This window comes from Diadema setosum, chromosome 12 (assembly GCF_964275005.1).
Source record: "Diadema setosum chromosome 12, eeDiaSeto1, whole genome shotgun sequence".
NCBI classification, from domain to species: domain Eukaryota; kingdom Metazoa; phylum Echinodermata; class Echinoidea; order Diadematoida; family Diadematidae; genus Diadema; species Diadema setosum.
Genome location: NC_092696.1, coordinates 2,697,976 through 2,713,480, shown reverse-complemented (window position 1 = coordinate 2,713,480; position 15,505 = coordinate 2,697,976). Strand labels below are relative to the sequence as shown.

The 15,505-nt window shown below is 37.1% G+C and overlaps 2 protein-coding genes across 3 annotated transcripts in view; both read right to left on the bottom strand.

Moving 5' to 3' along the window:
• Window positions 1-7,958: 7,958 nt before the first annotated feature.
• LOC140236101 (uncharacterized) lies at window positions 7,959-14,389 on the bottom strand. 2 transcript variants are annotated; one of them, XM_072316073.1, is made up of 4 exons: window positions 14,284-14,389; window positions 12,165-12,337; window positions 11,387-11,529; window positions 7,959-9,197 (listed from the first exon to the last, which is right to left on the bottom strand). In XM_072316073.1, exons 1-4 carry the CDS (start codon window positions 14,371-14,373, stop codon window positions 9,175-9,177), a joined length of 429 nt encoding a protein of 142 aa, XP_072172174.1. In that variant the 5' UTR covers window positions 14,374-14,389; the 3' UTR covers window positions 7,959-9,174. The 2 variants fall into 2 exon arrangements, with proteins under 2 accessions (XP_072172174.1, XP_072172173.1); XM_072316072.1 differs by lacking the exon at window positions 7,959-9,197 and having other exon boundaries at window positions 10,790-11,529.
• A 236-nt stretch (window positions 14,390-14,625) lies between these two features.
• The window catches only part of LOC140236285 (uncharacterized), a 68,321-nt gene continuing 67,441 nt past the window's right edge, over window positions 14,626-15,505 (bottom strand). Inside the window, exons 26-27 of the mRNA XM_072316240.1 lie at window positions 15,067-15,228; window positions 14,626-14,643 (exon numbers count right to left, since the gene is read on the bottom strand). Coding sequence (XP_072172341.1) covers window positions 14,626-14,643; window positions 15,067-15,228 — 180 coding nt within the window. The remainder of the gene's footprint in view (window positions 14,644-15,066; window positions 15,229-15,505) is intronic.

Here is a 15,505-nt window from a genome sequence, read left to right as displayed (position 1 = left end):
ACAACAGATTGTTGTAATGGCAATATGATACCCCTCTCAGGACCGTCTTACAGGGATTGTATAGTTTTGGTTGAGACCTACATGTTACTTCGGGTTTCTAACATTTTTTGGTGAGATAATGAGAAACCTCATATGAAATGTGAAAGAGCATGTAATTCCAAGAGGAATTCAATGTTTGATGAAAATTGGTTTTGAAATAGCTGAGATATACCAAACAGAGCAATCCTAATAAAAGGTGGGGCCCACCTTTCATTACAATTGCTTTGTTTTACTTTGTTTTTGGATGTCTCAGACATTCCAAAACTGATTTACATCAAATGAACTTTGAATTCCTCTTAGAATGGTATGCGCTGTACTACATGTATTCAAGTGGTTTCTTTGTATTTCACAAAAAGTTAAAAGCCATATCCTTATCTCCCCAATACTGTAGACGGATTCAGTAATGTATTCGAATTCTATGCATGTTCTGTTTTAAAAAAAAAAAAGTTGCCAGAAAGCTCGTCGGAGACTTGCCCTACCTAGCAACTATGTCAATTCATAACTACGGAACTTAATGAGAAGGGGAACAGGTGAATGAAATGCTTTGTTACCATGCTGTAGGAAAGGAAACATTCATTCATTGTAATACATTACAGAAACAGTCTATTCCTGAATGTTCCTACACAAGTTTTACCTTTGGCTATGTAAAGGTTGATTACAGAATTATATGTGACACTCAAACAGAAGAGAAGGAGATGGATGCTTTCAATTCAATCACATTTTATTCACCCTGGTCACAAAATGATTTCTGGTGTGCATTTCAATCCAAAACTCTCCGATCAAACGAGCTAAGAAATCTTGAGAAAAGGGAAAGCATAGAGCAACAAAATTCTACTGAATACAGATTTCAAATGATTGAAACAAAAGTATAATGCAGTCATAAATCTTACATCATTTATGATTTCATACCACTACCAAAACATACACAAATACATATGACACTGAAGCTAAGTTCTTGAAGACATGAAGGCTGATAAAAGATATAGTACATGTAATAACAGATAGATTTGAAGTATGTTTTAATATCTTTTAAACACTGAAAAAAAAAAATCATAGCATTAAAGTTCAGATTAAAAGGGGCAAAGGAAGGCACATGATGAAAACTTTTATCTGTTAACCTCAGTTCCCAGCACACTAGACGTGAATCTCGCATAAGGCTGCAAATCAAACTGAAAAAAAAGAAAGTGCAATGACCAACACCAAGAAAAAAAATAGAAAAGTAATGGAGCAAGACTAGTGATTGTTATGCTCTGATTACAGTATCTGGCTCTGCCATGAACAGCATGACAAATCACTTTGGTCTCCTAATATGCATTACTGTTGTTACATTTTTCCCTCATTATCACAATATAGATGTATCTCTTGGAAACTAGACTCTTGAAATTCTGCAGATCAAAATGGGTCTATTTCACTATAATTCCAGTCTTCATTCAGTTCATATAAACTTCCGTAAAAATACAATAGAAAACTTTTGTATATCTCTCTTTTTCCTACAATAGCATCTAATATCTCATCTATCGCCATATTTCTGTTTCCTTATGCATTTCTTGTCCATCTTAGCCTACAACAAACCTGAAAACATCCAATGCCACATATTTCTCATGCACAACATTCATTCCGGAATGAATTGTTCAACAGCAATCCATCCTTGCATTCCGGTAATCTTTTTTTTTTTTCTTTACTCCTAGTAAACCTTGAGCAATATTGAATACAGATGGTAAATACAGCATATTTTTGCAGCAAAAACAGAAAAACACAACCTTGCATTTCATGCGCACTACAACATTTCTCTTCATTTTTCAATGATGGTCTTTTCAAGTCACAAATGTCGTAGGCAAAGCTGTATTCACAAGCGTTTCAAAAGTCAGTTTTGCTGGTTATGTAAGATGAAAACAAGTATTCCACTATTTGTTACGGTGAGTACTCTAAAATCATTTAATGATCTGGTAGATTTACATAAAAGGGCAGTTAAGTGCAGTCACAAGATCTGTTCAACAATATAAATCTGGCAAATTGACCAATCAGAATTTAGTCAGATATGAACATTTAATTGCTACAACAATAAGTTACTGCTAGTCTTAATGCTACAGTTCAAGTTTCTGCAAAATCTTGAACAACTTTAAGCCACACACAATGATTGAGTATTCAGTCATCACAAGTCTTTGATGAGTCATTGTCTTTGCAGAATGAGCTAACTCTTCCTTTTTGAATATTAATTTATTTCACAAATAATGAATGCCCAAAATTCATGCAATCACAACTCATTTTATAGCTATCATATTACTTTGAAGGCAATGGATACATAAATTCTTCTTCTCACATACTCCTTGATGGAAATCCAATTCAAACTCTAACAACAAAGGTACACTTTGCAATGAAAAATTAATTTTGATCTAGAGATTCAACTGCAGCTCCATTTCATAGTACTCTTATATTTCTATTTATCTTTAAGATCCACAGTTCTTCTTACTATCAGTATCTTGCATATAACGGTCATTTCATTCACATCAGGAAAAAGGCACTTGTAACAAGTTTGTTCATTTTATATCTTAACAGACTCTTGAGCTACACGCACAGATCAACCCTCAAACATGTCTCCTGCATGTAATCAAAGTTTCAGCATACAGTCAGCTGCATCTAAGAGCAACTTACATTTTCTGCCATCAGTGTAGAATAGGAGAAACAAACATTAATATTCTAGATTCATGAAACTCTTTGAAATATTGTCAAACATTTTCCTGTGCCCTGTGACATTAGAAAACCTAATACCAACACACTGGTGGAGGTGAGTGTTTTTCTTTTGATGCACGCTCTTACTGTTCTGAAGATGATTGTGCAAAGCCAAGTGTTCCAAAGTGAAATCACCCAAAGTTCACAGCAAATTCAATCCTTACATAAAAAAAAATCAATCACATCATGAAATAAGTCAAGAAGAAATATCATGAAATGGGAGGGTAAAGAAATCATACAGAATGCATTGTGATTTGTTTGAATGGATGTTTTCAATGAAACTCTAGCCCACAGTCAATGAATTTAATTCTTCAAATGTATCGAAGAGTCAGCAATGCCAACAACTTTCTAAACATGTTCTTCTGCATAATGACATTCGTAGAATTGTCTCCACATAATTCTCTTCGCTGGACAGACTTTGATTTGTTTTTACTTTTCTCCACAAACATCTCAGTTGCATGTAAGAAATGTCAGTACAATGTATACATCATACTGACTCAAAAAAACTTGGTTAATTGCATAAGAATTGTACAACTTAGCATCAAACATGACCCAGGAAATATATTCTGGTATATTTCTCCAGCCAACGGGTTGTATAGATGTCACCACGGTAACCAGTGTCTTTGGGTATCTATCTGACACATAACAAGACTACCCTTTAACTTGCATGATCCTGTTATGGACAGTATTTTACTTGGAAATTAACAACCCACCACCCCACCCCCCCCCCCACAAAAAAAGGAAATAATAATGAATACATTAAATAAGATAAATATACTTACAAAAAAAGATCATACAAAAATCACATGTATAAATGTAAAAATGTCCTTCATGTTCCAAGTACTGTTAACATTTTGTTTGAACTCTGATGGCTACAGTCATTTGTCCATTCTCTTATTACACTATATCATGTACCTCCATTAATTATGTCATATTGTGAATACATATGCCTGAATGATTTAGAATACATACACTTCCTATTAACTTAAGAAGCAGCTCTACCTCTTACAGGCAGTAGATACATATTGGTTGATGAGACCAACGAGGCTGAAGTTAAAGTTTCTATTAATCTACACTTTTGTACAAAATAAATACAAATAGTACCATTACACTTGAGTACCTTGCAAACTTTTCAGAATATACTGCTGCAGACTTCTTCAAAATACTTTTAAATCTAGAGTTATTTCATATCAAGTAACAAAATACTCTGGTTTTCTGAATACAACTACGAATTGTGATCTGAATACAATGGATTACAGTCATGACTATAAAATCATATTTACAATGTACAGCGCATAATCAGGGCAAAATGTGCATGAATAAAAACAACTTCTCTATACTTTACAAAACTTACTTAACTCTTGAGATGAACAAACTCACATGAATTCATCTCTTAGAAAAAAAAAATGCTGCATAAAGTCATTGAGTAGTTCCTCCTTTCCAATAGAAGAAATCAGTACTCAGAGTATGCATACCGCACTATACATCTTGTGGACAAAAGTTGTGAAAACATCTGAATTTTAACAAATCATGCCACTGTTACACACAACACACTGTTGGAACTCTCAGCTCCACACTCAAATACATACAGACACACACAAACACACATGGTTCTTATGATCAATGTGTGTGTGTTCTACAAATGATCTCTTGATTATATAGCCAAAAATGCCATGCCACAAACAGGACTCACTTAAGCTTCTAAACTGACCTTAAACTCTGCAGCCAATCATAGAAATACACAGATTTCAGAATACATCGGCACTTCACACATTTTTGAGGTTATTTTAGATTTTTGTGACATTTCATCTCCACGTTCTTAAACATTCTTGAATACATTAGCCACTTTCCTTTCACTTCTAGTCTCCTAGAATCTATATTATGATCATGCTTCATAATTTCTCCATACAGTCAATATTTTTTTCTTTTTCTTTTAGTATCAATGCAGATAATGAGGAGAAATGAGACAAGACTATACTGACATGACATACAAGATGAGAAAACAAGGCACTTATTTCTGCCATGTCACAGTCTCATATTCTGTATATTGCCTCGCCAGTCAATATACACATAGCTGCTCGGCCCTGTTTCATAAAGCTGTTCGTAAAGTTACGAACAGCTTACGAGCGACTGGTGATCAGTTGTGATGTGCTATACTTATCAGAATTTCCATAATTCACCACAAGAACTGATCACCAGTCGCTCGTAAGTTGTTCGTAACTTTACGAACAGCTTTATGAAACACACTGGTCACTATTTGCCCGGTGTAGATAACTTCATCCCTCCATCATTTCTTATTACCGCAACCCGAACCCGAGCTGCAACTTTTATATTTCATTTAGTACCAGATTTTTGAGACATATCATCAGCAAAAATTATAATGTATGCACCAATTATCTAAGGTACAAAGTTCATTGCATATAATTTCATTTTAAAAATTTCATATGCTGTGAGGAACACTGACAATATTGAGTCTGTAAAATCTTTTAGGTTGTGGTCAGTGATGAAGAACTAATTGGAGGAATGAGAGAAAGAAGCAAACAAACAGTGCTTTTATTACATCAGCTGGGATATCAGACTAACTACACTCTAACTCTTAACCCGTTCCATATGGGAACCTGGTGGCCTGTGCATTAAATCTATGGGGATTTCAGAATTCAGTATTGAACGGGTTGACCTGTTGAGGACGAGATGATTTTGCTGTCAGAAATGTTTTTCATAGACACCTGTCTGAGTATAATCTGGAGCAGTCCTGAGCAGGTTTCAAACACAGTGAGGTTTACATACAACACTTGAGAGATGCCGTAGAATACAAGTGCCACTCAACAGAATAATCACTCTGTGATGTTGGAAGGTTATGGCAATACAGAACACTGAGATACTGACAGTTATGGCCCCATAAAACATTGTGACATTACCTGCTCTGTTTAGTCACTGCATGTAATCAGCACCTGACTATTGCTAGTAGACCCAATGAAGACCAAGCAGCATAGATGAAGCATCCATGATATCTATTTCACTTTCCTGCTAAGTGTGTACACATGTATGATTCCTGCTTTCTGTTGTTTTTAGCTCATTCCTTAATTGAATGCAAATACCCTCCTCAACGCTTTACAGCTTTTATCAATAGATCACAGAAGTGTGATGTCATAGCCATTCATCGCCATGGAAACTGGTTCTAAACGACCTCATGAAGCTCGAATATCTGTGAACACAACGGTTGCCAACACTATTACAGGGGTGGATCCAGAAATTCCGTAAAGGGGAGGCACCTTTACAAAATTAAAGGGGGGGGGGTATCACGAGCCCCCCCCCCCCCATTTTTCTTTGTATTTCTTTTGTCGTAACAAAAAATGAAGAGGGGGCACGTAGGGTGCGCGCCTGGCGCGCCCCCGTCTGGATCCGCCACTGACTGTTCATACCCAGTTCTAACCCACAGCCCGAAGCCTTTAGCAAGGATATCTTGTTTGGAACCAGTACTGGGCTGAAACAAAAGACTGTGACATCATCCCTTTGATACTCTATACCAGTAAATGCTGATGAGTACGATATCATCAACAAGTTTGCTCATCATGTAAAACATCACAGGGCATTTCCCAATTAAATCTCACAAACCAAAACTTTGGAGGATGAGGGTTAGTGCATGATAATCCAAGCTTTTCAAAAATTAATAACTGTGTGTGCACTATGAAAAAGTTGTGCAGATTGATTATACAACAGTACAACATTTGTGTATGTGGCTGTTAAGATTATGGCACCTCTGTGAAGTAAATACAATGTAGATCAGAGTTATTGATATTCCAGTCATCAATGGCTTGTTACATATGGTGGAAAATGATGGTAAACAAGTCATTATGCAGTAAACTTGGTAAGATAATTGTGTTACTTGTGCAGGTGGCTTAATCTTGATTATCAGAAGTGTAAAAGTGACTACACAAAGCCTGTGTGCTAGACTCGGATACAGACATGAACAAGTGATCCCAGTGAACAGGTGCGTACACAATCTACCCAACCTCAAGGATCACTGCGGAGTGCTGTGAGCAAACCAGAAGGGAATGTCTTAAGGCCATGACTAGAGGAATAACCCACAAGTCTGCTTCTTACTCGTGCATTCTGCTTTATCCTCCGTCATGCTATAATTTATTTGGAAAGAAATTTAGGTTATCTCAGCCTTCCCAGGAAAACTTCCTTGCATCAAGTAAAAATATTTCCTTCAACAAACTTATTACAAAGGCTTAATTTGAACTAGCGAACTACCATTCAACTCACATAGTCTGAAGTAGCCACTTTGGGAAAATAAGGAAATAAAACATGACTGCCGATTTCTCTGTTTGGGGATGATTTTTATAGTGAAGCATATGGCACAATTATAAAAAATTCAAATATGAGTAATTCCCCTGGAGTCATTTCATCAAAGAGGGCAGCTAATGTCTACTTAATTGCTGCAGAGCATGATAAGGACTTTTTTTTTTTTTTTTTCATGTATGGAAAGCCAAGTTGGAGGCTGGCGAACTAGCAGTGAATGTCACAACACAGATCAAATTGGCAAAGTTTCAGAGAAAAGCCCGACTCACATCAGGCAGAAAACTTGGTGATATGAATCAGCAGTAAAGTCTCTTTGAAAAGATTTGCGCTGCAACTGAGGTTTTTTTTTTGGGGGGGGGGGGGCAGGGATATTTGCAGGGTTTTTTTTTTTTTTTTAAGGTATCACAAATGAAGAACGTTTGATCACAAAATAAGAGAAATTGTCAAGAGAAAATCTTTAACATATGCAAGAAAAAATGAGAAACAACACTCAGGACATTGTCACAAACTTCTAGAAGAAAAATACATTGACAAGTATTTGTGGAACACATTTCTTCTAAGGTGTAACAAAACTAATGCCTCCATAAAGGGGGTAAAAAAATCTTGCAAAACTTCTGTCATATGTGAAACTCTGTATACCTAATGAGCTTTGCAAACATTTTGCCATGATTTGAATTACACAGAACACATTTCCATAAGAACAAATCTAAGAGTACTAAATTTAGAGAAATCTTTAAATGACACAACCCAGTACGACTTTTGAACGATCAAAAAAAAAAAATTGTCAAACTTCTAAATCTGAAATTCTAAAGCATTTGTTGCAGATGAGAATTTCTAGGCAGTTTTTTTTTTTTTGTCCGATTTTGCAGTTAATAAACTTTTTTTGTGGCAGTTTTAAAGGAAAGATCTAAGGAGTTGAGCAGCACAGAAAAAAAAAAGGCAAGAGATATATCAAAAACAGCTGGCAACTTTCAAATTTTTGTTTTCCTTTTTCTTAGCACATAGAGATCTCCAGGAAAATTACAAAGTATGAATTTGAGCAAACTTTCACAAAAAGATTTGCAATGCCTGTATGCTGCAATAGTTCTACAGGGCCTCAAAGAATAGGGTGCATCAAAGGTAGGGCAAGAAAGGTGGAAGATTTGACAATTCTTTGCTGAAGCATTCTCTATACATCAAATGGAAGCACATAAGCACCACTCACTACCATCTACATTGTATATTTGCTTTGCAATCCTTTAAACAAATCATTGCATATAATGCAAAACTTTTTCTTTCACAACAAAGTGTGCAAGGACAAAAATTCATTCAGGAAATCTTTGAGCACTTCTTATGAAGTGACCAAGTCTTGTCAACAGTAAGAAGTATACAAAAGAACTGCAAAAGATTAAGACAACACATGAATCAAATGAGGGTGCAGACACTTTAAAAATGAATCATGAACAAATACATTGAAGAGTAAGACAGCATCAAAATCAATAAACAATGATTTGAAAATATTTTTTGAAAGTGTGCCAAAGTCCAATGGTGAAGATTCTCCCCCAAACTCTGATATACCAGTACACATATTAATTGACAGTGTTAATAACAAGTCAAATTGTAGTGGCAATAATTGTTCTCAGAGAAAGAATTCATTACTACAACTTTCTGTGAAGGCATTTTACCTCCGTAAAGATTGATTCAGAGGAATAAATACATTGAGAAAACAATCAAATGATATCTGTTAATTTCAAATCGGCCACATGATTATACTGCCCTTGACAAACAGGTATAAATCATCACTTTAGCATAATTCTGAAGGAAATTTGTTCATGGGGCAAAGGGATGGAGAGGATTTTCACCACGGATTTTGAGCCTAGAAGACAGAAAAAACACACACACACACATCAAATGAGTACACAAGACTTTAGACTTGATTGAAACACGCAATTTGTTAGTGATAATCATTGCCTTCAAATTAGACAGCGTATTTTGTGTATTTAGCTTTAATATTCTGTTTGTGGTTGGATTCTTGAGATGAGGGGGGGTTAGATTCCGACACCGATGATATTGATGAGGAGGATGAGCCATTGGGCCTTTCGACTCTCGGCTTGGCATGGGTTAGGCTACGGCATTCAATTGCGCTGCAGAATACAGAGGCAGTGATGAAACAAATAACAGATGAAAAGCAGTTAAACAAAATTCAAGCTGCTCATAGAAAAAGAAATGCAAGTAATTAATAGTATCGGTGAATACCATTGTTAAAATAAAATAAGAAATATATATGGGTTAAGTTTCTCAAAATCAAACAAAATTAAATATTGCATGAGGAAAATTCTTAGCATTGCTCCATTATTACTTCAATAAAATGTGGCTCAAACAGAAGAAAATGAAGCAGAAACTGCAAAACACATTGGAAACAGACATCTTTAAAATAAAGTTCTGCATTTTGATGATGCAAATAATGGATGCTCACATTGACACTGAAAGGGCATAAACTGCACGATCAGGTTCCAGGATGAATTAATCTAATGCAGCAACAGAACTGACTTCTCCTCCTCCTTTCTTTCCCTAGCTGATATTAAGGATGGTAAAGAAAAAGGGTCTTCACATTTCAACTTTTGCATTTGAAAGTCTCGACTGATTAATCATCAAATTCTACAGTACTGTGGCATTTGTTGTTGTTTTTTTCAACTAATGTTGAGATCAATGGATAATCAAACACAATGGGGAACAATGTAAAATGACTGTGCAGTCTATGCATACAAAAAAATCTACATGAAGCATGGTTTTAGGACATACTACAGCTAATTTTGGTGGGCGTGGCATTTGAATGGGGTGCCTGTATTTTGATTGGTGCAGCAATCATTACATGAAGTCTGTACAACATTTCTTCATTTGCTGGAAAGGATGGCATCTACTGCTTACAATTATCATTCTTAATCGCATTCCACATGTCTGCATTGTTCTTTGAATAATTCATAACAAATATTTCTTAATGAATATCATGCATTCTTAAGTGATAATCCTTGGTCTATCTATCACTTTTGATGACAGAATGCTGAACTTTTCATGAAAGTTTGTAACGTAATTGAATCTACAAAAAATGTTGCAGCATTTTTCTTCTTTGCTATTGCGTTCAAAAGAGAATACCAGTTGCTAATACAAGGATGTTTGTTTGAGCAGCTAAAGGATAAAGGTATCTCAGTATATGGGAAGATCTCTTGGCCAATACCGAACATGCTTCAGGGGAAATTGAATATGAGAGTAGGGAGAGAAAAAGAATCAAGTGGCATGCATTCACATCAAGAGAATAACTGCTGGTAGCAGATCTAGCAAACACTACTGTGGGTGATGAAATATGGCTGACTCTCTTGGGAATTCAGAGCAACAGAAGCTTGCTTACAGCACAGAAATATTACTAAGACACAAAATACATGCTTTGTGCCATTTGCCTCACTCACATCTCAGCCAGTATTCATTTTGTAAGAGTCTCATCTTTTGGTGATGATTTTTCTAAGAATATACTTCTCTGTCATGGCGTTTGTTTTTCCTGAGACAGTGTCAGGCATCAGAAATCCTGCCTTGATTGAAACTTGACGTTTTACACGCTAATAAGATTGTTATTCACAGAATTGTAGAGTCTTATGAGAATTCTGTTTGGTACTTCTCTTCTTCTTTTTTTCAACTCTCTACAGCATGTTCTTTATCACAATTTCACTTTGTCACTGTGTTTTTTAGGGTTGAACCTTCTGCGCTTGGCTTCGAAGAGTAAACAGGAGGAAAATTTCCCCACAGAGAAGAAGAATAGCACTTACATTAATAGCTACTACTTAAAAAGAAAAGTTCTATAAAAATTCAACATTAACATCAGTCATACATTGTATAATAAAGACGGCTACATCCAGGTACCCACTGGAATGGTGGAGACATTATCACTATGTGCAGCGTTATATTTACACTTTGTTATGATTTGTCTCACATGACGCAATTTTTTAATGAGCCCATTATCTAATCTCATTAAATTCCCTACAAAGATTGTGGTTTACTAACTAATCAACTTAAAGACAGCTCTTGGAACTTTGAGGAAAGTCCTAGTAATTTAATCTAGGTCACCATAAAGGGCCAAAGTCTTAGGCATAGAGAAGAAAGGGTTCCAATAACTGGGCCTAGTCTTAGCAAGTGTCCCATTGACTAGATCTAGACCTAGAGGCAAGGTCCAGTCCCTAGACCTAGACCGGTGCTTCATCAGAGCTGAACTGATGACCGTACTTGGTCTGGCCCAGCCTGAATTCATCCCCACTGGGCCCCTCGTCTGAAAATTCTGGCGTACCTGCCAGAATCTTGGTCTGTTCGGACACCTCCTGGGCCAGGGCCCGCCTCTTGACCAAGACCTCTTGACGAAGCTCCTTCTCCCGCTCCAACCTCTGCTTCATGTTGTTGACAGGGGGACCGCTGCCATTCCACTCTGGAAGGCTGTATGGAAGAAGAGAAAAACAATCACAGATTATGGAGGATGGAGGAGGAGAAGGAGGAGGAGGAGGAGGAGGAGAGGAAGAAGAGGAGGAAGAGGTGGAGGAACAGGAGGGGGTAGAGAAGAAGAAGGAGGAGGAATAGGAAGAGAAGGAGGAGGAGGGATGAGGAAGGAAGAGGAGGAAAAGGAGGAGGAGGAGGTGAAGGGAGGAGGAGAAGGATGAAGAAGAGGTGGAGGAAGAGGAAGAGGAGGATTAGGAGGAAGAGGGGAAGAAAGAGGAGGAAGAGGAGAGGAAGAAGAGGAGAACGAGGGAGAGGAGGATTATTAGGAGGGAGAGAAGGTGGAAGAGGAAGAGCAGGGGAGAACAGGAGGAGGAAGAGGAGGAAGAGGGAGAAGAGGTTGAGAAGGAGAAAGAGGAGGTGGAGGAGGAGGCGGTGGAGGATGAGAAGGAAGAGGAAGATGAGAGGTAGGAGGAAGAGGAGGGATGAGGAAGGAAGAGAAAGAAGAGGAGGAACAGGAGGAGGAAGAGAAGGAGGAGGAGGAAGAGGATGAAGAAAATGAGGAAGATGAGAAAGGGGAAGAGGAAGAGGAAGGAAAAGAGGAGGAGGAAGAGAAGGAGTAGTAGGACTCTTCTTACATCTCCCTGGGATGCCACTCCTGTAAGCTCTGAGAGGTGATAATCTTGGCCATCTTCTGAACCTTGGCCTCCCTCCTGGCTCGTTGCTCCTCAGTCTCAAACTCCAGCTCACTGTCTTCATCCTGGGCGGGGTTATACCTCTCTGGTATGTGGACCTTGGCTGGGATGCCAAGCTGTTAGGTAGGATGGAAAGTTGATCACATCACTAACACACATCACACTATCTTTAACTTCCTATATTTCTTTTTAAGAAAAAAAAACCCCAAACATTATCAAAGGGCTGCACTGTAGCAAAGGTTTAAGGGACCTGAATAGGACTTTCTATCTGTTTGGGCTAGAATTGCATTATTTTTATTTTCAAAGATAAAATACTAATTTTTTGTGAAACAACACAGACAATGAAGTCCATACATATTGAATGGACAAATATGTGACTATTGTATTCTTGTTGGCAAGAAATATCGTAAAAAAACTCACCATTATTAGCTAGATACTGTGACTATTAGAACTTAGCCCAAACATATTATTTTCTCAATTATGATTAACTAACACTCATATCATATTGTACATGTTCAGGGTAATATGAGTAGAACACCATGCAATATTTTTTTGCCTGATGATCTCCAAATCTTACTAAAAAAAAAAAAAAAAAAATACATATCCAACAGTCAAAACTAGAGAAACATGCTACAAAGTTAACAGAAAATTTCACAATCTCTTTCACTTCAAGACTGTATGTATATTTCTTCCCATGCTGGCAACTTGGCATATATCATACAGAGTTCTGAATCAGTGATGAACCGACTATGACATCCGCATGGCAGAGAAGTTTTAAAACAAAGCCTGTGTACATTACTTAAGTGCATAATTGTGTCTATCACATGCATATCAAAGGCAATAATAACATCTTTTGGGGGACAAGAAGAAATTGTGTCACTTTCCACGAAGCCTTGGAAGATCCGAGTTATCACAATTTGATTCATCACATCCCAAGAGAAATAAAAGATATCAGTTTTGAGACTAAACATGACTTTTCTGGCACCATCACTTGCATAACAGAAGTAAAGGATTTTGATCAATGAAGAAAAGATTTCTCTTCTTTTTTAGAGAGACGTGTCCAAGCACATTTATAGAAAAGTGTCACATGATTCTCAATTAGACTCACAGCACAGATTGTTCAAATGCAAATTTTGATTTTTCAGTAAATTTCTTCTCCTTGCTTCGTAATTTGTTTACTCTTTAATCCTTGTCTATGATAATGGTATTACATAACAACTGTGGGTCATGCAGAGTTTGTGGAATGTCACATACTCAGCAGGTTGAATAGTGTCATGGAAATCTTCACTCGCAAATTACTTTCGACCTAAAAAAAAGTTACTCCTGCATTCAGAGTGCATACAGTCAAGGATTATATTAACCCGTCGAGGACGAATCCTGAGTATACTCAGGCAGGTGTCTATGTGAAATGCGTGTTGCAGCAAAATCAGTCCATCCTCAACGGGTTAAGTGTATATTATTAGCACGTGCAAAGCAATCGGTCATCATTACAATTTCTATAACAATTCTCTCAAAACAATTACACACAACATGCTGTGAGAATTTTACCCTTGTAGCCAAAATTAACACCTATCGCATTCTGACGCTCTTTGAACTGAAGAAATTAGTTTTCACTATTTTCAGTTTGATGAACAGACATTGCATACATTACTGAGTGTAATTACTGAAATAAAGCCACAAATTGTACATTTTGACCTTCATCACATTTGACTTCACTGCTCATCATTGAAGTGCTCCACCAAATAAAATCTGACGACGGTTGGTGTTCAACATTTCAAACATGTCTTGAGCTCTTGCACCAAGAGTTTACCTTAAATTCACAGCTTCTCCTGGGCTCTTTAATTTCATTTCATCAGTATAGTGACTTCTCATGCGATGACATCATCAAATGTTCACACTTCAATAAATATTTCCATGCCTGGTTAGACTGATTTGAATGAAGTTGATACATATTGCAAGAATGCATCAAGTGTACATGTGTCCAAGTGTAAGTATCAACACACATAAAAGGCAAGGGGCGTGCATCCAAAATACACTCCAAGCTACTTCAGGCATTAAATACCGTGAAGAGATGAGCTGGAAGGTGTAACTCATCAGCTGAAACCATGAAACAGCCTCGCCTGAAACGGTTTTTGGCTCTACGATACGCCATGGGCAGTGAATAGTAGACCAACTTCCAAGGGAGGGACAAAGATTAACGGAGACGTTATAAATCTTACACATAAAATGCTTTCTGTAAGACATTTTTTTTCACACTACTTCTTATCTGTATGATGTATTCACACGTATGCATTCACTTGCTCATATACATTATCATACATAAGTATTGACATATCTACTACTATGAATTTCTTTTACATTCATGTCAGAAACCATTCTGACAGATCTCCATGCACCATGGACCTTAAAAGTTATACAAGAACTACTCATTGTAAAATGAATAATTACACAATTAGAATATCAGCATGAAATAGTCAAGAAAGAAGTTGCCTTCACTTTTTTTCCATATACCTGATAAATCATATCCAACGCTGCACAATGGCACAGGTCCGACAGTCCCTGACCAGTAAAAATCACTGTCAGACCAGCAACTTTTTCAGGAATGGAACAGTAAAAGATGGAAAAACTGGGCACGTATACTGGTCCGACAGACAAGTTGGACCAGTAGGAAAAATGGGTTAGTGTGCAGCCCTGTCATATCACAAAGAAGAATCCTGTTTTTAAAAATAATTTGCTTTAAAAGAGAGGATTTTGTCAAGAAAGAAAATTATACAAAGGTAGACAAAGCAAAGTCATAATTTTCCAGGAAACAAAAGAAAAGAAGACCATGAAAGAGATTGCTCACCAGTCCTCCACCGGTCGACTCATCAAACTCTACATTCTTGAGGTCACTCTTGTAGACATAGCTAGATCTCTGTCTCAGCTTTTCAGCGTCTTCCTCCTCCTCCTCTTCCTTGGTCTGCAGCGCCCTCTGTAGTTCACTCATGGGAAGGTCATTGGCAAGAGCCTACCAAAATAAAAAAGACAAGATATTAATTTATGTGTTTACACACAACTTGAAAAGTCATCCATTCTCAGCCATTGGAATCACAAACTGACTATCTGATACAAAAGAAATTCTCCCACCATTCCACTGCCAGAATTTGGTTCATTTTAGGTGTGCATGTTCATAACATGATCACAGGCCACAAAACCACAGAACATAATTATATTTCACAGTCCTGCTCAATACAATGGCTGCAAATGAAAAGTCAGCATGACTTCTGTGTAAAGACCTCAGATCT